Source organism: Chaetodon trifascialis, chromosome 8, assembly GCF_039877785.1.
Source record: "Chaetodon trifascialis isolate fChaTrf1 chromosome 8, fChaTrf1.hap1, whole genome shotgun sequence".
NCBI classification, from domain to species: Eukaryota; Metazoa; Chordata; class Actinopteri; order Chaetodontiformes; family Chaetodontidae; genus Chaetodon; species Chaetodon trifascialis.
Genome location: NC_092063.1, coordinates 18,497,498 through 18,519,113, shown reverse-complemented (window position 1 = coordinate 18,519,113; position 21,616 = coordinate 18,497,498). Strand labels below are relative to the sequence as shown.

At 42.7% G+C, this 21,616-nt stretch overlaps 2 protein-coding genes across 4 annotated transcripts; both read right to left on the bottom strand.

The window, feature by feature from the left end:
• Window positions 1-1,458: 1,458 nt before the first annotated feature.
• hspa1b (heat shock protein family A (Hsp70) member 1B) lies at window positions 1,459-3,408 on the bottom strand. Its single transcript, XM_070969491.1, has one exon. It carries the CDS (start codon window positions 3,401-3,403, stop codon window positions 1,484-1,486), a length of 1,920 nt encoding a protein of 639 aa, XP_070825592.1. The 5' UTR covers window positions 3,404-3,408; the 3' UTR covers window positions 1,459-1,483.
• A 1,090-nt stretch (window positions 3,409-4,498) lies between these two features.
• On the bottom strand, window positions 4,499-21,457 carry ahcyl1 (adenosylhomocysteinase-like 1). 3 transcript variants are annotated; one of them, XM_070967843.1, is made up of 17 exons: window positions 20,784-21,457; window positions 12,802-12,916; window positions 11,498-11,641; window positions 10,599-10,699; window positions 10,395-10,497; window positions 9,777-9,871; window positions 9,574-9,680; window positions 8,606-8,722; window positions 8,400-8,463; window positions 8,186-8,274; window positions 7,927-7,997; window positions 7,526-7,620; window positions 6,957-7,055; window positions 6,558-6,626; window positions 6,313-6,391; window positions 5,976-6,096; window positions 4,499-5,844 (listed from the first exon to the last, which is right to left on the bottom strand). In XM_070967843.1, exons 1-17 carry the CDS (start codon window positions 20,973-20,975, stop codon window positions 5,838-5,840), a joined length of 1,668 nt encoding a protein of 555 aa, XP_070823944.1. In that variant the 5' UTR covers window positions 20,976-21,457; the 3' UTR covers window positions 4,499-5,837. The 3 variants fall into 3 exon arrangements, with proteins under 3 accessions (XP_070823944.1, XP_070823946.1, XP_070823945.1); XM_070967845.1 differs by lacking the exon at window positions 20,784-21,457 and adding an exon at window positions 15,641-15,742; XM_070967844.1 differs by lacking the exon at window positions 4,499-5,844 and having other exon boundaries at window positions 5,972-6,096; window positions 20,784-21,452.
• Between the last annotated feature and the right edge of the window lie 159 nt (window positions 21,458-21,616).

Sequence of the window (21,616 nt, the reverse complement as noted above, 5' to 3'; positions counted from 1 at the left end):
TCTCTGCTTGAGGCTACACAAGCTAGCCGCTGCTAGCATAACAAACCCGTATCCCCGCTGAACTGTCGGCGGTCGAGTTGCATTGTGGGTAATGTATGCGCCAGGTTTTAACGAGGAAGTAGAAGATAAAATTAATAAAAGATACCTCTGGTTTGCTGCTTCGATTTTTGCCTCTTTATTTTCTTTTCTTTTTTTTTTCTTATATTGTCCATCGTCAGTCATTTATAGCAGTACAGTGCTGGAATCAATGAAGTACTTATTATTATTAATATTATTATTACTATAATCAGAATAATGTATGAAGTGTTACAAGTAAAAACTCATTATCTAGCATGGACCCTCTCAGTTGTATATCTTTTAATTTGTTATGATTACAGATGTGTAAAACTTAAGCCCCTGCACACCCATAGTACACCCTCAATTTTTTTCACTAATGTTGCCATCATACATGCCATCATACATCCCCTAATTCCCAGCATGCCTCCACCTAACCTACACCTGACAAGAGAGCCAATCAGCCAGAGTAACTGAAAACATTTGAGTGGGTGTGCAGAACCTTTAATTTACAAAGTAGATGATAGGTCTAATGAAGGTAGTGGAGTATAAGTAGAAATGAGCAGACAAGTGGAATGCTTAAGTAAAATACAAGTACCTCAAAACTGCAATTAAGACCAGCACTTGAGTAAATGGACCTAGTTCCATTCCACCACTGTTATCAACCCATGCTTTCTCTCTGTTACTATTTATTGCTATGAAGGCTCTCTGGAGTCTGTCTAAGCATAACGGGCTTAAGTCAGGAAAACATGCTTGAGACTTTGCCAGTATGTACAATGAAGCTAAAACACAAAGACACAGAAGCTACATTTGATTAAATTTAACTATTCATCTTGATGATGAGCTTTCTGGCATTAATAGGCAGGATATGTTATTCTGAACATTGTTTGTTTTCTTTTGACACCACGGTCAAAGAGATTTGCCAAATTCATAAAACACAAAGGTAGCTAAGTAGGAAAGGTAGAAATGTAGCAATCAAGCATCGTTACCAAGTTAGTTAATGATTCCCTGAAATAATTTTCTGGCCAGAATCACAAAAGGAAAAAGCATTAAATCTGTTCTAAATTAAGATAAATAGATAAATTGGTAGTCTAATTAGAAGAGTCACAAAAATAAACAGACACAGAGTTTCAGATTGGAGAAAGCTGTTGTCTTATTGTGTTTAATGTAATGTTTTATTGCACAGTGACAAAAATATGATTCGTTGATTATTGGAGTGAAAAACTGAACATTTATCATCAAAATCATCTGTAAATTCTGCTTTGCGTATTACAAGAAGAATTTTTAAAGATTAAAGAGAGTTGTATTTTTTAACCATTTTAATTATGACGTTAAGAAAAAAACAAAAATGTGAAATTCCAGTTTTGCTATCAACCAACAGTGATACGGCCAAAGTATTTATGTAAACAAAATGCTGACGCCCATGGTTTTAGTCCACTTCTTCAATAGTGGGGCCTGTGGAGCTGCCCCCTGCCTGGCTGCCGCAGCTTCCTGATGGTGCTGCTCCCTGGTACAACTTGGTCACAATCGGCTTGCACACTTTCTCTAGTTCTTTCTGCTGATGCTCATACTCGTCTTTCTCTGCCAGCTGGTTGTTCTCCAGCCAGGAGATCGCCTGGTTGCACTTGTCAATGACCATCTTTTTGTCCTCTTCGCTAATCTTTCCTTTCATATTCTCATCCTCGACACTACTCTTCATGTGGTAGCAGTATGACTCCAGTGAGTTCTTTGCTGCTATCTTCTCCCTCTGCATGTCATCCTCAGCTTTGTACTTTTCAGAGTCCTGCACCATCCGCTCAATTTCCTCTTTGCTGAGGCGGCCCTTGTCATTGGTGATGGTGATTTTGTTTTCTTTGCCAGTGCTTTTGTCGACGGCAGACACATTCAGAATGCCATTGGCGTCGATGTCGAAAGTTACCTCCACCTGCGGTACACCTCGGGGAGCAGGAGGGATACCTGTGAGCTCAAACTTGCCCAGGAGGTTGTTGTCCTTGGTCATGGCTCTCTCACCCTCATACACCTGAATCAGCACACCTGGCTGATTGTCTGAATATGTGGAGAAGATCTGGGTCTGCTTGGAGGGGATGGTGGTGTTTCGTTTGATTAGAGGTGTCATAACCCCACCTGCAGTCTCAATGCCCAGAGACAGGGGAGCCACGTCCAGCAGCAGCAGATCTTGGACGTTCTCAGAGGTGTCACCCATGAGGATAGCAGCCTGGACTGCTGCACCATAGGCCACAGCTTCATCTGGGTTGATGCTCTTGTTCAGCTCTCTGCCATTAAAAAAGTCTTGCAAGAGCTTCTGAATTTTGGGAATTCTTGTGGAGCCACCAACCAGGACAATTTCCTGGATCTTGGACTTATCCAGCTTAGCATCTTGCAGGGCCTTCTCAACTGGCTCCAGTGTTCCCCTGAAGAGCTCTGAGTTGAGCTCTTCAAAGCGTGCCCTTGTGATTGAGGTGTAGAAGTCAATGCCCTCAAACAGAGAGTCGATCTCAATGCTGGCCTGGGTGCTGGAGGACAGGGTCCTCTTGGCTCTCTCACAAGCTGTACGCAGCCTCCTCACTGCTCTCTTATTTTGGCTGATGTCTTTCTTGTGTTTTCTTTTAAATTCCTCTACAAAGTGATTGACCATCCGGTTGTCAAAGTCCTCCCCGCCAAGGTGTGTGTCTCCTGCAGTGGCTTTCACCTCAAAGATGCCATCCTCAATGGTCAGGATGGACACGTCAAAGGTGCCTCCGCCAAGATCAAAGATGAGTACGTTGCGCTCTCCTCTTTTGCCTTTATCCAGACCGTAGGCAATGGCTGCTGCTGTTGGCTCGTTGATGATCCTCAGAACATTCAGTCCAGAGATCACCCCAGCATCCTTGGTGGCTTGCCTCTGGGAGTCATTAAAATAAGCTGGAACTGTGATGACTGCATTTGACACCCTCTGTCCCAGGTAGGCCTCAGCAATTTCCTTCATTTTAACCAGGACCATAGAGGAGATTTCCTCTGGGTAGAAGGTCTTAATCTCCCCTTTATACTCCACCTGGACTTTGGGCTTTCCATTATCACTGATCACCTTGAAAGGCCAGAGTTTCATGTCAGACTGGACAATGGGGTCGTTAAACTTTCTCCCGATGAGCCGTTTGGCGTCAAAGATTGTGTTGGTGGGGTTCATGGCAACCTGGTTCTTGGCAGCATCTCCAATGAGTCTCTCTGTGTCGGTAAAGGCCACATAGCTAGGAGTGGTCCTGTTGCCTTGATCGTTGGCAATGATCTCCACTTTACCATGCTGGAAAACCCCAACACAAGAATAGGTGGTGCCCAGATCAATGCCAATAGATATTCCCTTAGCTGAGGACATCTTACTTGTTGAGTTCCTAGAAAAAAATAGGGGATCAGTTTTTAATTTTGTAATGCCACATATGAAACTGCATCAAACACTGCAACTGAAATCATTCAAATCTAGTAGACTATTGAGGTTAGTAATATTGATAAAACACTTGTTGTGCCATCTCTCATTTTTGTATCCAACACATATGTTAGAGGTTCAGCTAAAGTTAAGGAAACACTGACTGAAAAACCTCAACATTATTAGTTATGCTCTGCTGAGCAGACTGTTTCTTGGCATAAGTTTAATCTAATGAAACTGCTCCACTGTGGAAATATAAATAAATAATAATGGTAATAAATGTTACACTCATCAATTTGATTTATGTAGTGCCTAAAGTAATTATCTTTTCTATTTTCAAGTAATTTTAACACATTTTCTATAATTAGATACTCAAATTCAACAGTTTCTGTAATGTACTGTGGAATGAACTTCATACCATCATTAAGAAAGACATAATATAAAACAGAACTGCCGCATTAGCAGTAGTAAATTTTAATGACACCTTTCAGTGGATTGAAATAATGTCCGCAGATGCATCCTGCACTACAAAGATTTGTCACAACAGGAAGAAGTCTGCACTGATGTTTCCATTCAGATTAATTCAACCACAATCTGATAATGAATCGCTACTTACTGTCAGTGATAATCTCTCTGTTGCTCAAAGCTGTTGAAGGATCTCAGCAGAGTCTCCTAGAGCAGTTTCCTTGGTGTCTTGAGCTTTTGCCTCTGTGGTTCTTCTTGAACTAATGCCTGGACTGACTCAGGCCCATTGCTTATATAGTTATAACCAGATTTCCAGAACACTCCCACCCCCCAAACCCGCCCCGCCAGGCTCAGTGACTCAACTGTTAATATTAGCAACTAATGCAGCTGGTCTGGTGCGAGAGAGCCGGTGAATATTCCAGAGTGGGACAGCAGTCTGACGCTCGGCCAGCAGGGCTGACTGCGAGGGAACACAATGTAGTGAATGTAGCAGTAAGGCTCATTTAGGGAGGTATGTGGAAGAGTTAGCAGGCATGAAAGCAAGCTTTACCCTCAAAAACCACTGACCTAAAGAGGCCTCTTGCTTTCATTCTCTGGTTTCATTTTACTTGGCACCAACACATCATGTTAATGTTATTTTTCTCTGTTAAAAGAACTAGCTTTATTGCTGATTTAATGCATTCTTTTACATACATAAAATACACTTATGCATTTTGATCACATGAAATATTACTTTAGGTGACCCCGTTGGATCAAATTAAGACAGCAACAATCATATGGCAAACATAATGTCTAATATTTTTTGTCAACATAGCTCATACATTAGAATTACAATTAATACCAGAAGCAGTGGAAGGAAGACATTAAATGCACCACTAATAGATGTGGTTTTACAAAAGAGGAATGTTCATTTAATTAAGGTCGGTGCTGATATTCACGTGTTGTAAATGATTTAAAAGGCACATTCATACCATGGCCTTAAAGGTATTATCCAGTCAAAACACTTGCCAGCTGACCATGTTGCTCTTCAGTCAGACAGATCTCAGCTGGAATGTGTGTGAGGAAACTTGGTTTTAAATGAGGGAGGTCATAGTGGTTTGAAAAAGTCTCCCCAACATTTTCAGTAGTTCCTTTTTTAAGAATTCATACAGCCTGTTATCCTGGACATGTGACATTTTAATCTGGGTTGCAGTTTTTAGGATCTTTTTAGGGTGAGTGTTTAATGCCAACACCATGAGTCAGGGACTTAAAATGCACTTAGCCTTTTGCAGGCTATTAGAAAGTCTTAAAATAAACAACACTGGGTCATAGTGTTTATGTAACAAGTGCTATATTTCATCACTGTACTTGTAATGAAAGGGATGACTGGATGTTACCTTTTAGGGTGTGTATGCAGATACCATTCAATGAGATTATTCAACACATGTACAACAAACATTTCTAAAATCATGTACATTGTAATACAGAGTTTGTTTTGGCTAAGCCCAAACCCTGACTCATGGAATGTACTAACAAATTCTTAATGTCATCGACAGACAAAACATAAATCTGTCCCATTCTTATGGCCATCCTTTGGCACTGTGTGTAGGGTAAACAAACAAATCAACAAGATTGTGATCCAGACACAGAAGCATTAGCAACTAAATAAGTACATACACATGAAAGCATGCAAGCAGGCTTTTCTTTTAAACACGTGACAAGACATGTAAAATGTTAGTTGGTTATACAGTGTATGTTCTCTACGAGTCTTACTCTTATGCTTCATATGTAAAGCCATGTCTGAAGTGCTATTAATAAGTTACATTCAGCATAAGTAAAATAATTCCTCCGTTTTGTAGCAATTTAGAAAATAAAATAGATATCTCTGTTTATCCCAGGGCAACTGTGTGTTGAGGATCACACCATCAGTCAGACAGTCTCATTAATACCTGTGAACAAAATGCAGTGTTATTGTACACATGTGACTGTGATCAGTGTATTATACCACACTTAATATGGAAAAAATATAGGAAATGCAAGACAACCAAAGATCGTGACAGAGGTGTTGGGTGAAACCTACCTGTAATAATTCGGTTTGAAGGGGCCGTTCTTGTTGAGGCCCATGTACTTGGCCTGCTCATCAGAAAGCTCTGTCAGGTGGGCATCGAAGTTCGGTAGGTGCAAACTGGCCACATACTCATCTGGAGGAAAGACACAGAATGAAATCTCGAGCACACTCATTGGCAAGATTGTTCACCTGAGGGTGGCATTTTTAGGTCCAGTCACAAGGTGGCAACAATGAGCAACACAAATAAAGGTAGGCCTTGGTGACTAGGACACTGTGTTTTACATGAAGTTATATGATCATTCTTATACTAAAGCTAAAATCAAAGCATAGCAAATTCTGTTTTTCTTACCCATTTTCTTAGGCAGAAGATACACATCCTGTTTGTAACGCCCCTCTGGAGCATTGAACAACTCAATCAGGGCCAGGGCCTACAACCAACACAGACCACACAATGGTTGTAAGGCTCAAGAGGAATGCCAAGAAACTACATCTTAACTACAGAACAGCAGGGTGGGGTGGTGAGAGGGAAAAGTGTCCTTCACCGGCCCCAGAAGTGTCAGTGAAGGGCTCTTCAGAATGGGCTAAACTACTGACCTGAGTTGTAGCAGTGATGGACAACACGAACGTAGGCACTGTGGAGCAGCTCAGATTTAAGAGGCGACCCTGAGAAAATAAAGAGAAGCAAAAGCGGGGACAATATGACAAGCCTTTTTATACTTGAGCGGTACCCAGGGTTCAATTGGGATGTTATCAGGACAGATGACCCACAGTTATCATGACAATTTTTAGTTTTACAGCAACTGTAGGTTCTCAAATATGCTTGAAAAGGGAGCAGGGAGGCAAGGGGGATTCATTTGGTTGTAATCTGCTACCTCACTGCTAGATGCCACTAAATGCTTCACACTAGTCCTTTATGTGTGGTTTTAAAAGACACTAAGTGTGATGAAACTCATCGTAAGCTTCTGAAGGTGACAGAGTGTAGAGGGACAGTACCTCTGCAAGCAGAACAACCCTCTTTCCGTCAGGCCAGATGATGTGGTCAACCTGAGAGCGCACCCTCTCCCAGGTCAGCTCAGGGCTGCGCAGACTTGCCTGAAGACATAAAAGACGGATCAGGCCTACAACGGCATGACAAACTGAAATAGATTACAGGTAAAAGAACAAAGCTGAGAGGATTTGGAACAACAAAAGGGGTGACATTTATTTGTTATCATGTCCATGAAGAAAAGCACATGCAGGAAAACATCAAGAGAATTCAAAGAAAGAAAAGCAGAACACAAAAGCATGAGATGTAAAACAAAAAAGATGTATCCAGAGAGAGCTTGCTCCTTAAGTGGGGCGCCTTCTGGACTTCTAACTGGGCACTTTAAGGTTGGGGGGGTTAAATGAGGAATTAGACATGAAGCCATTTTGGAATTTGTCTCAAAGAAGAGGATTTTTTTTGTAAAACAACTGGAAATGTACATAAGTGTCTGGCGAGGAATATAAAACACGGTGAGCTGGAGAAGAGTTGTGACACTCTTATCTGCAGAACATGCATACAACACAAATGCACACGCTACCACATCAATCTCAGTATTGGAGTGTCCCATGTTGCACACGATGCAGCCATTCTTCATCCGATCGAGCTGTTCTCTGGTAACGACATTCTTGTTGCCTATGAAAAAAATGAACTTAATTAAAGAAGACTAATTTACTGTGTAAGTAGTATCATTGCAGAGGGTGTGGCAATAGTGACATCTGTTTCTGTCACAAGAATGGTTTTGCAGCTACATGTAAACTGGGACTACTACTATCTGACTAGCACACTGTCTCGAAAACGCATTTTAGCATTCAGGTGAAAAGTCTATTTTTGACCCAGAGACCTAAACTAGGATACTGTAATGAGGCGTGCATTTGTTTGCTGGAAACACTGCGATTATCAAAGCAGAAGTAATGGATGTCACTGCATGGGGCACAGTACCAGTGCAAGTTATCACCACGTCCATCTGGCGGATGACTTCGCTCAGCTTGACCACTCGGAAGCCGTCCATGCTGTGTGGATACACGCGGAGACATGTTTCCATTAGATTAAGCAGCACAAACACAGTGAAGACAACTTGAAACAAATGGTGAAGATAAATAGACTTTTGGGAATTATCATCAGCATGGAGACAAAAGCACAGCCATGAGAGCACATTTACTGATGGAGCAGCGCTGACTGGTGATGGCTAGTGACTCACCATGCCTGCAGGGCACAGATGGGGTCAATCTCTGTGATGCACACAATAGCTCCGAGGGCCTTTAGAGCTGTGCAGCAGCCTTTGCCCACCTACACACCACAGGACAGTGAAAGGTTGTAAACAGAGTTATAAAACACATGTAAACAGGCCTGCTGCACCTGTGAACATTCATCCATCAAAAGTGAGATTTTCCTTAAATCAAAGAATGATTCACCTCTCCGTAACCACACACGACTACTTGTTTCCCTCCAAACATTATATCTGTGGTCCTCTTCAAGCTGGCAGAGACAAGCACAATGACACACACTTTAATCCATCTGCACGACGCGAACACAGAAACTCTGCATGCTGTGAAAAAAGCGAAAAGCTGCTGAGACGTGTTTGCAAGCCATGGCGAGCTGGACGATGAGTTCCCCTCACCCATCCAGGATAGATTCACGGCAGCAGTAAAGGTTGTCAAATTTCTGCTTGGTGACGGAGTCGTTCACATTCATGGCAGGGACACACAGCTTGCCAGCCTTCGATAACTGGTACAATCTGAGAGGACACGGGGGGGGACATGAGAGGGGGGCATGTTCAGGCAGATACGCACACACATGCACATATCCACACACAAACTGAGCTGTAATCCTATGTGCCCTTATACTTTCCAGAGCGTCAGGGTAATTGGTTCCATTGAGAGTTGTACATGCACAGCTGCTGTGACCTGTGCTGGAGCTCTGTCATGTTTCTCAAATAGGCTCCGGTCAAATTCGGCCAGTGACCTTTTCAATCTACAGCGGGAGTGTGTATTGATACCACTATGACTTATATAACTGCTTTTGATACTGTGTGTGCTGACACAGTATGCATATCGTTCAGCAGGAAGCTTAGTTTGCCTCCAGGTCAGCTCCAACTAGAGGACAAAATACTGTTAAATGTCATGAAGCCTAACATGATCCACCTTTGTTTGCATCTTAAATCTTACATCCTTATTTATCAAGTGTTTACACTGTTGTCTCGTTCAGTTCAGTTCAGGTTATTTCCGAGTCATTGGAACAAAATGACCATAAAACAACTGCCCAGGTTTTAATCGATAGTAATAACTCAAAAAATTGCCAGTCTTTATGATTCTTTATGAGCTGTTCTTATTAATAGTCCATTACAGGCTGTCATAAACTGTGCCACACATGTCAATGCTGTAACTTATTGGTGGCTAAAAGATTAATGTTTTTTATTCTCATATTTCTGGCCATAATTGGCAGCCGTCATGGCCGTGGCCACCATCCATCTTTGCTTCGCTGTCTCCAAAATGTTGGCCAAAATGACAACAGGGACAAGATTTAACAAGACATTTTTCCTTCAATTCTCACTTCTCCAAAACTCATCAAAGCTACAGCCCACTTCACCTGTGCACTCCAGTGACACTCTCCTCCACGATGCCCCGGACCTTCTTGAAGACGCTGGGATACTTCTTGTACACCCAGTGGGTTAGGTCTCCACCATCGTCCAAGATCTAGGAAAAAAAAAAAACACAGAAGAGTTCATAGCATGAAGGATAACCTCTACAATCTATGATAGCACAGCAGAGCCCAGATTGTCAGCTTGATACCATATTGGCCTGCCAGCCCTCCGTGTTGACACAGCGATCGATGCACCACCAGAAGTCATCCTCTGACTCACCCTTCCATGCAAACACAGGTACCCCTGCAGGAAACAAAACACACACACTTAATGGTGAAGACAGGCAGCAGAGAACAAGAGGGATGGCCAGCTGCATGAGCAACAGGTCCATTAGAGCTGCATTACACAGAGCACATGCACAGATTGGTGGCTTTTAAGTTGTATTGGGGCGAATCCAACCTTTACAGAAGATATTTGAAACAAAATACATACAACACCACTCTTTAATGCATTCAAAACACCAATTAAGGCTAATATATATATATATATATATATATATATATAGGCATATGATTAGCTTATTTTCAGCTAACAGAAACCCTGGTTGAAAGTCATCTTGTTATTAATACTGAAGGTAATGCAAGATAACATCAACTGCTGGGTTAACTTAGTTTTAAAGGTTATTTAATTATCAGAAATACATGATTTATATCTAATGATAATCCACAAATCATGACAAATCTTAGTAATTCCTGATAACAGTGATGTGCACCTTGTCCTTCACAAGCTGACTCTCTGATGAGATTTAGGTGCAAACAAGACAAACCTGTTTCAGCAAGAGCAGCAGCCACCTCATTCTGAGTGGAGTAGATGTTACAGGCAGTCCAGCGACACTGGGCCCCGAGGGCCACCAGAGTCTCAATCAGGACCTGAGTGGGAACGATGGAATATACAGACAGATGAACACCTAGCAGAGGTGAAGAGGACAACAATCAGAGTGATCTCCAGTGAAAAGGATGAGAGGACGTACTGCTGTCTGAGCGGTGATGTGGGTACAGCCCACGATCTTGGCCCCAGCCAGTGGCTTTTCCCCCTGGGCTCTCTTCCTCAAGGAGATCAGGGCAGACATGTCTGCAGAGCAACACATTGAGCAAAAGTCAGTGGAAGCTGAAAGGACATGAAGGTCAAGTTTTGTTTGGGAGGGAGAAGAATGGTGGACCACTCTGAATACAAAAAGAAGCCCTTTCTACATGGTGGATGTGCAGTAAATGGCTGTAAAAAGGAGACTGATTAAACAACGATGTCAGCAACAGCTGCTGCTGCCCCGGCTCTGAGCCTGAAGAAGACTCGTCAGGTGCTCACACCTACAGATCACTCACATGGGCAATGTAAACAGCCAGGGACACAGAAGAGAGGAGGTGATTTGTACACACATCAAAAAGGAAAAAAAAAACAACAACAACCGCCTGAGATGGGAGAAGAAGAAAATAAGTAACAACTGATGAATAGAAGTGAGAGAAAGAAGTCTGATCATGTTTCCAGAATCATACCGACACGGCCCCAGCCTTGGGTCACAAGCTATTCTGAAATCAGGAGACGACCTTTATCAAACAGTGTCTAAGGAGCAGAACTGATGCCATACGATACAGATCTGGGAACAAAGTCACAACAGGTAGCACAAAATTCTCCTTGTATCGATGGAAATGATAATTCTCTCATCTGACTGTATCACAGTAAAATCAGAGAAAAAAAAACAAATTTTAAGACTACAAATCCAGGCTCAACTCAAACCCATTTAAAAACACAGCGTGCTTTACGGAATGATCAAAAAAGGATCTATTATTATGTGATATCCTATCTCATGTTCAGAAATGGGGGAAAAAAACAACAATCCTTTAAACATGAATGTGCCTTTGAGGTCAGACGTACCTTGTTCTGCGATTTCTATTTCGCGGCGGCCAAATTCGGCCTGCTTGATGTTCTTCACACAGAAGTCACTGCTGCCGTGAGTGTTGACCTGAGCTTTGTCCCGCGGGGAGGTCTCATCGTCGGAGCTGTCGGTGTAAGATGCAGCTGGGAAATGGAGAACACAAAAGGTCACTATTGTGGGAAAGAATGCCAAAGAGCCAATTATGAAATATACACTTCATATCCATTGTGTGTAGGGTGAAGCTTGTGTGTGTGTTTCCTGTGTGTGTGTGTGTTTCCTGTGTGTGTGTATACTGTACATACATGTGTTTATTACAAACAAGAGTGTGCTTGTGTGTATAGCCAAACTGATGATGGACTGATTGTTGACATTTGGAAGAAAAAAGAACGTTTTTTAACATAATCACACAATATGAACAACATTTCTTGAAGAAGAGTTCAGACTGATTCATACAAGGCAGAATATTTTACAAAATAAACAATGTTCAGGTTACAGCTTTTTGAGGGTACAATTCAAGCACTTTTCAAGCACTTTCAAGGTATCTAGACGAAAAATTTCCAGACTCTCGATGCCTTAATCATCACATCTAAGTTCTTACTATCATCGTGAAAAATGAAGTTTATAGAATCCCTCTATACTCACAGCTCAGCAGCTCATTTTGACTGTATGTCTTGATTATGATTATTTAATGTTGGCTAATTTCAACTCCAGGAGACAAACAAATATGATGACAGGATCATTTCATTTCAAATAGCAACATTTTTTTGCTTTACATGAGTAATTTTGTGGATGGAAACACCAGGTTATGTTGAAAATCAAGTATTTTTCAAGGACTATGTTCAAATTCACGCATATCCCTAACCTTGAAAACAACTGTTAAAATGAAGCCTTTTCCAAACTTTCAAGAGTTTGTATGAACCCTGAATGTTACTAAATGACCTAAAACCCAGTTTGGTATTTATATGCTACAATTTCTGTTTAGTTATTAGCTGATTTATCAGTTTACCTCCACTTATGTCTCTTCATGTGCTTTCATGCAATAATGAAAGCTTCTACATGCTGCCTTTGTGGGTGGGTGTGCATACTTCATTCCAAAAGACGACATAAGGACTTAAAAAATAAAAGCATAAAATTCATCAGTCAGCTTTCCAAATGGACAAAACGAACTATTACGATGAACATTTGAGAATCGAGGTCTTACAATGACCTTGAATCTCAACAGCAGTCGTTTTTAATTACTGCAAGTCGGTAAAAACATAGTCTGAGTTTCATCATCTCGTGGAAACCTTCAGGTGCGCAGTACCTGAGCTGTAGCTGTCTGTGGAGGACTGCGAGATGGAGCGAGAGAGGGAGCGGCGGCCTGCCTTGGTCGGGTACTTGCTGAATTCTTGTTTGTCCTCCGTGTTGGCGAACTGGATCTGGAGAGAACCAGAACAAAACGTTGCACAATGTAAACATAAAGGGCTGACAATGAAACCAGGGGAGGAACAAAGTGTACCATCATCATCATCAATCATCACGCGTTTACAGCGATGACACGCTCAGTTATTTGTTGACGTCATTTGTTCTCACTCTTCACGTTTATATTTGGACTCATTTCACCGTTTCAGCAACTAAAGCTGTCCTTTCAAAGGTAAATCAGAAGATCGCAGGTGGATCAGGAAGAAGGGAGCTGAAGACTATTTTTAGACGCTCCCTCCTGCTCTGTGATTTATGCTTTGTTCAAACACACAGGCTTCAGTTGTTGCTGTGGTTCATCGTGTCAACCCAACCCTTCAAAGGGCCCAAGATCAAAGACCTGGAAACACATAAAGTGGATCAGCACAGCTAGCTTGGCTATTTTCTAGACTAGCCTTTAACAGAAGATTAAAGTCTCAGCTGTCCAGTCTGAGGGGTCACTGAACCCAACCACAGTTCATCCAATATTTTCAAATCATATCCTTCACATAGTAAATAAAAGGCAGTGCGTGGAGTGAATCTAGCTCTATTTAGGGACTGGCAGGCTACAGTAAGACTTAAGATCTGACAAATCCACTAAGTGTCATTTTAACACCCTGAAACTGTAACAGTGAGGCTGCACCAGCAGACAGTCGACCGAAAGCTGGGTTAGTCAGGACAGGGAGGAGTAAATGGTTCAAATCCAGCAGAGTAATCTCAATACAAAGGTTACAAATGTAGAAATACTGTATTTTCATATACGTAGAGGTCCAGGTGGGCTGCAGGCTGTAGCTCCTATTTTGCTTACAAGAGACTGTTTCTAAACAGAATGATGAGTTGCTCAGCATTTTACTTAAATAGGAAGTCTGCAGGTGGGTTTCAGGTCTGAAGCTCATGGAGTGCTTCAGTTTTAGTGCATGTCGCTTTCATTGATCTGTTCCCATTTAAGGCTCTATGATCACATATGAAAAACAAAGGTGTACAACTGCTTCCCGAGGCAAGGTGTTGACGTATGAACATTATCCTGCAGAAAGGAAAACCGACACCTTTCCATGAAGGTCTACTGGTGTCTCAATGGCAAGTGTGTTGGCTCAGATCCAAGCTCATACTCTGATGTTGTGCCTCTTGACTTTCTCACAACTCTGTGTCATGTCACAACACTGTATAATGTCATGCAATCAAGAAGGTTGGATTTTTAACATCTACACACAATTTTGTCATATCGACCGTTTACATGTGCTTTTACGGGTTGTTCAAAGCTCATGAAAAACGTTCAAATGCCTCTTGTTGCTTGGACTTTCAAATTCCTGATCATCTGACTTATACAAAATGCTTTCTTTAATGGTAGTCTAAGAATCCAAGCGTATACTCGATCGTCAGCAGTAAACGTCTTCACCTTTACTTTCTGCGCTGCTTTGTTCTCGTCCTTTCTCTCAGTGATGAATCCTTTCAAGTTTCTTCAGTCGTTGAGACAATGCCACAGGATTTCTTTGTTCTCTTATTTTAGATGTCCATAGGATGTGTTTGGACTGAAAACTAATGTGCAGGCTGGCAGAGTTGACACAACACACAGATGATAAATCCGGGAACACATGAATGCCGGACTTTCGGCGCGTCGGGTAACATTTGAGTGTGATGTGCACTGCACACACAGACGTCAGCCTACCACAGTTCGTACAGGTAAAGCTTAGCGTTAATGATGATGACACTGAGGAGTAATTACCCTAAATGCAAATCAAACACACCGATGAGAGGATATTTCTTAGAGTGTCAGCTGGATGACACTGGCATGCATGACTCAGTGGCCTGGTGGTCATCGCAGAAAGGAAGCCAAGGCTGATTGAATGTTCTTCACATGGACAGAACCGACATGACTTATAATCCCTCAGGAAATACCTCAACACCAGGGTACAACTTCTGCCTTGAGTGACACTACATGGATACACACAGTTTTCACTAAAAATCTGAGAACTGTCATGATCACCGCTATGGCTCCCATTCTTTTAAAGCTAAAGAAACTCTGTCAGAAATGGCTAAAACTGCACCAAGGGTTTATATCTCACAACCCCCCCTTCATGTGGAGTGACACCTGGGCTTCAACAGTCCTCTGTGTCAGTATAAAGAAACTCAAGAAGCTTGTGAGACAGTGTGAACCGAGGAGATCTCTGCATGGCTCTGTTTTCACAATTGAGAGTGTGCTCCGTCTCATACACTTGCAAAATACTTCTTTTATGTTTGCTTTGCATCAGTTTAGACTCTGGAGGATTCAGCAGAGGTTCTGCACAGTCTCTTACATTGTCCTCCCCTAATTCACGGGCATCTGAAAAATCAGATACTCCTTCTGTTGCGGTTACGGCATTAAGGAAAACAAGAGGTTAATCTGATTAACGATGAGTTACTCAGTGTTACTTAAGACACTATTCTGCTTCTGCTACTGTTACACAGTGAACTACCCCAGAGGTGAGCTCTGTGAATAAACCTTGGCCTTCTCAGGTGAACATTTTTGTTGCAAGTCAAAGAAAAACACTTGTGTGTGTGGTCCGCATTGTTGCAAAAGATGTACAATCATTCTACATAACAGCAAAAAGACAGAAAACTTTAGACCTGCCAAAAGTAACTCCAGCACATCTGTGTGTGGGATAAGCAGTATCTTTAGGAATAAATGTGCTGGATGAGTTCCCGCTGATGTATTAGTAGCGACTCACCCTTTCTTTCCCGTGCCCATGTTTGTGTGCCATGGCTGCCAGTCACTGCCTGCTCTCTGCACTTTTCCAGCCTACTTCCCTGTGCCTGTGTGTCCTCTGTGTGATGGTACTAGGTGTCCCTGATGCTATTATCCCAGAACACTCCCAGGCAGAGCTGGGGGGAGGTTCCCACCTATTATCATGATTTCTAATGGCCAACCTGGAGAGGGAGAGCGAGGTCTAGAGAGAAAGGGGAGGTTGATTCAAACTGAGCCCCCCCCCCCCCCCCCCCCCCCCCCCGTCCGGTTCTGCCCTTGATGACCAGCTGCTAAACTCAGTTGCTTGTATTTTATGCTAGATTTTTTGAAGTACTGAGAGAGCAAACAAGTTGTCAGATTCAGACATATGCACACACAAGAAACACGTTCTGAGAAAAACAAACATGTACACACACAGATGAAAAACAAATTTGCTGCAGCTATTTACTTTCAGGCTCCCGATTTGGACTACTAAATAAAAGGGGATTGACAGCAGGAATTAAACCCTGTTTCCATTAGCCTTCTGCTGCATCAATAAGCGGCCCATCTAGTCCCATCCTACAGCTAAAAATACCCTTTCTCTCTTAGATAGCAGGCCAGGTCACAGACTTAAGCTGTTGTGTGACCGTAAAGGGTTCAGTGGAGGCCTGGCATAAGGTAACACAAACTACTTAGCCAGTCACCACCAGCGCTCTATAGTACCATCTAAGAAGACACAGCCTAATCCACACAGACCTTTAAATGCTGACAACTCACAGTCGTCATGTTCAACAAGTCAAAAGCAGACGTATTTGGCTTGAAGATTTAATTGAGTACAGACAGTAGAGCAATGCTCAAGTCAAAGAACTTCCTCAGACAAATAATCAATGTGTACACTCACTGTACTCCCTCCAGTCTGCAAATGCGCCTGTTTAGATCAATGCATGCATAACGGATTACACAGTGTTGTTCAAAAAACATACACTGTGATAATCCTTCCTCCAGAGCTCTGTGACCTTCAGCAGAAACCACTGTACTTCTTACCATCTACCTCAATCATCAGTGAATATGTACATCGAGGTAACCCACGAGCTTTTTTCTACCCTAGCATCTACAACATCTGGATAATTTTGTTCTAAAAAGTGTAAAATGGGAGGGCAAATATTAAGGAAGCCAGAATGCTTAGTACAGCTGACCGACAACAGCTGGAACGTGATGAAAGTAGTCAGTATGGATGTGTTATATTTCTCATCTTATGGAGACTTTCCCCTCAATGTTAATATTGGTCACACTGTGCTGCAAAGACAGCACTTTCCTTATGTGGACTACGGCAGACTGAGTTCCAAGAAACACTGGAAAAGTTGTCTTTTTTAATACTAAGCAGATGGATTTAAGGTCAGACATTTTTTCATGTGACCACAACATCTTTCAAATTAGTCATTAAGTCTGTGTTTGTCAGAAAATGTAACAGTACTGACGAATGCGATGCTTTCAGCCATTCATTGTCAGTGTGTCCCAGTCTGATCCCACTAGGGGTCACCAAAGTCACACATCTTCAGATCCCACACATGATGTAGAGCAGGGGTCCTCGACTCCATCACACAGACACTGTGTATATCATGTATGGTCTATATCTGAAAAAACATGGAAAGCTCATAATGATCACTACTGTAGATGCTTCACTGGAAAATGCTCAGACCTCCATCAAGGAGGAAGTCAGTGTTCAATATAAAACCCACAATTCAACTAGCAATGAATTAGTCCCGATCTCAACAAAAAACTTCCTGGGAGCAAACAAAAATACTCAGTCTGAGACTCAATGTAACAGTTGGCCAACGAAAATAAACCCAAGTAGTGCCTCTTGCATCTAACAGACTAGCTGAGTGATTCTCCCACAACTCCAGAGTTTCCTCCCATAGTCCAGCCAGCATGCTGCTGTCGGCTCCAGGGAATGGAGGGCCTGGGAGTCGAGTGGTTTGATGGAGGATCAATAGAGGACAAGGGATGGGGTTGGAGAAAATCTGATTCTGTAAAGCAGCCGACTATGAATTACAGACTTTATAACTCACTGCCAGGGGTTTGCTAATCGACGCTCATTCTCAGGATGGACTAGGCCTCTTAGATGTGCACATTTTCCTAATTTATTAACATTCTGTGGGCCATATGTGGCCTGCTGCTGGGGCTTTAAATTGACATTTTTAATCTGACTCTGTGCCAAAGGTGCGAGGCTGAGGTGAGTAGAGACTTAGTTTTACATAACTTACTGCGCTGTATGTTTCAACACCTTCATTTAAATTTGCCAGAAGGGAAAAAAAAATCTGCATTGACCTTCATGAAACTCTGCCGCCATAATGTTGCCAGATGAACAAGATGAGTTAGAGAAAATAAGGTATGAACATTTTGGAGAATCGCTGTAAAACAGCCCACAGGGATGAGATCGAAACGATGATGCATGAACAAACTCACAGTGAGTGAGTCCCATTCCCAGGGGGCGTATTGTGTAACTGCTGGATGGATTCACAGAGAGGAGGCAGAGTGATGGTGTTCTTTGACTCACCCACCCCCACACTCTCTCTCTCACACACACACACTCACTCACATTCATTTCATTTTTAATTTGTAACACTGTTTTTGTTCACAGCACCTGTCGGTTGATCATGTGACCAGCACCAGCCTCAGTTCAACAGTCATCCAACGCCACTTTTTCGTGCTGTCGTCCTAAATTTGAATCAGTTTCATCTTGTTTTTCATTTGCATTATTTGTTTCACTCAGTTATTTGTTTCCATGCAGACAGGTGGCTCAGTTTGACACAAGGCTCTCACATTTATTCATAACACACTGCTTTGTTTTCACGAGCGGAGTGAACATTCCTACCATCCAATATGTTTTCAGTCAGGCTCCCTGAGGCGGCTCACGGTCCACACGTTATTGCCTCGACAGACAGGGGGTCTGAGCGAATGTTCTGAAGTCCGCGAGCCCTGCTGCTGGGAAAGGTGATACTTCTGTTACTCTGATTCATTTGTCCACCTCTCGTCGACTGACTTGAGCCAAAGATTTCAATTTTGCTACAATCAAATCAGAAAGGCTGCTTCACAGGCAGGACATCACTTAGAATAAACACTGCTGGCCAGGATTAGTTAACAGAAGTCTTGGGACATTACAAAGTATTAGCCCGCTGTTCTTTCAAATTTATGGTGATTTTTAAGGCTGTATTTATTTGTTTGTTAGTTTATTTAACAAGGATCATACAGAAAAACATTGTTATATAAGGACAAGCAATGCAAATTATGTAATTTACATAGAGACGTCTATAATCTGCCCATAATTACCATTGGCAAATACTCAGTCTGCTGTCATTTAGTCCCTGATGGTGCTGGTCTGTGTGATTGACTGTCTGCCTGTGCCACTGCAGCTTTCCTGTGCGAGGCACAGCTTGTCGTGACTTCTGATTCTGCAATGCTTGTAACTGATATGCAAATTCAGACAACATCTATCATAAATTACAGCTAATAACGCGAAGGAGCCATGTGAATCTGAGCCACAAGTCTTTAAGGCAACATAGAGAAGTGCATAAGGCCACAAACATCCCAAACCATCAGAAATCACACAGCATGAAGAGGAGCAGCAACCACCACTCCTGCATGTGAGACAGAAGAATTATATGAAGTTCAGCAGCTGTCAGCCACAAGCACCACAAACTATTTCATGTGTCATGTCTTACCAGACAATACTGAATTTGTAAGGTCATAAGATTCTGCGCACAGAAAAAAATCGAAATATCTGTAACTAAAAAACAGGAGTACAATACATGAAAATGAACAAAAACTGAGGATGAGGAGGACATCTGCAGTACATGGTGGTGTATTTACCAATACTTATATATATAAGGCCATGACATTCACACACAGTGACGGATCAAGCTCTAGCTCTTAAAACCACGCCAACATGTGCGTCAATAAGGACGACAGTGGTTACCAGTTAAAGGTCACCTTGAGGTGTAGGAAAATGTTTCACAATCAAGTTGACAAACTTGACAACACCATGGTCTCAGAAAGTCTCTGTGACAGTCTGGACTAAAAGTGCTCACAATAAGTGTAAAAAAAAACCCCCAGCAACATAAAAAGGGTGCGTTTCTTTTCAACACCTGAAACACAAAAAGAAGCCATTCACTGTCTGCTCCATGTTTATCCACCTCCTGCTGCCAGCTGTTAGACACGCTGGTGGATCTGTAACGAGATGAGCAGCCACCTCCAGGGACTCGTTCATTCTGATGATTGTTATGCGCCGTTGTGTAACAGCCAAGGAATTCAAGGCCTTTTCTCACAGGTGCATCGTGTGCCGCTGATTCATTTTCGTCATGTCCTCATCATGTTCCTAATGTCACTGATTAATTTTGGTCAATTCAATTCATGACAGCAATTCATGGATTGAAATTGTCTAGAAAGCAGAGCCTGTGCCTTATTAAACAGCTCGGAGCGTGCAGGCCCCCTGTCCAGGCTCAGGTATGTCAGGCCATGTATTTCCTCACTCTGCACAGGCCTTGAATCAGAGGTTTAAGAGCTCAACTCGGCTTTTAGTTGTTTCCTGCCTACAGAACACTGGCATGATGTAGACATTGTGACTTAAATAAACAGGAAGGCAGATTTGAACAATAATCCAGTCTTGATGAAAGCGCCATTGAAATTATATGTTGTTACCTCAGTAATCACATAGCAAACGCTATGATTAGACATGTGAGAAAGTGAAGCAGAGCTTTTCTTTGGGGCCCAACTTCCCCAGATTCTTCAGCTGACTGTGTCTATTTTAAGTAGTAAATAATATTTCTCATGGAGTGATGCCTCAGTCACTACAGTACAGTACAGTACAGTCACTGCTATGTGTGCTGCTGCTGCATCTGCATCTGCATCATCATCATCATCATCATCATCATCATCACATCCATCTAAACTCCATTAAGCTCCCTGCTGTCAACTTATAGGGCCGAAAATGCAGACGGTGCCTGTGAATACGTGATGAATCAACACATTGCACGGCCTGCCCTCGCTGTACAGTAGTACTTCATTGTAGTACAGTGCGTACCGATGTGGATGTCTGCCTCCAGCACACGGTCTTCGCAAAGACTGATGGCGAGCAGCACGTTTCTTACCTTCTTGACGGATTTCAGAGTGGGGACTGCGGTGAACGCCGCGGAGGGCATTTCCCCGACATTCATATTCACATCACTGCTGTTCTTGCTCACAGTCATCGCTGAATATTTTTCTGCGACGTTTTCGGTCTCTTTGACATATTTCGTGGCTTGTTTGACCTCCGCTTTGCTGTCCACGGCCGAGTCGCTCATTGCATCCAGGTGGCGGTGATGCTGTGACTGGAGGGAAAATGCCGGTTCTGGACTGAGGTCGGACTAACGTTAGCTTCGTCTATCGCCTTCTTGCTCTCCTCGTCAAGCGTCGTGGCTTAAAATGGGCGAGCTGAAGCACTTCCACTGGACTAGTAAGCTTAAGTAGTCTGCTTCAAGAGAGATTAACCCTTTTTCTGTCTTCAGTACTTTGGAAAAGAGCGGGTCCTCCGGGTGTGCTGTCATCCACAGACAGCAACATCTCCAGCAGGGGGGGCGGTTCGTTGCGGCTGTCACCTGAGCAAGTGGGCAGTGTGTGGGCGGTGATGATCCAGTCAGCGCCGGTGCGCAGAGGAGACTCGTTACTCGTAATAAAAATGGCGTTAGTTTGGGTTAATTAGCTGCTAAATTCATTTTAATTGTTACTACTTATCAGACTGCTGTTTGCTTGCCAGTTGAGTCTCCGAGGAGGCCGAGAACAAGTCCCGCCTCCTTTACTATGATTGGCTGGCAGTGGCACAAACGTCTAAACTTTGCAGCGTTTGATTGGCAGAGCTTGCTTGGGACAGTAATTAACCTGTGAGGTCTAGTTCCTCAATCGTCCCATACGTGGAAGAATTTAACTGAACTGTGTTCAATCCCGG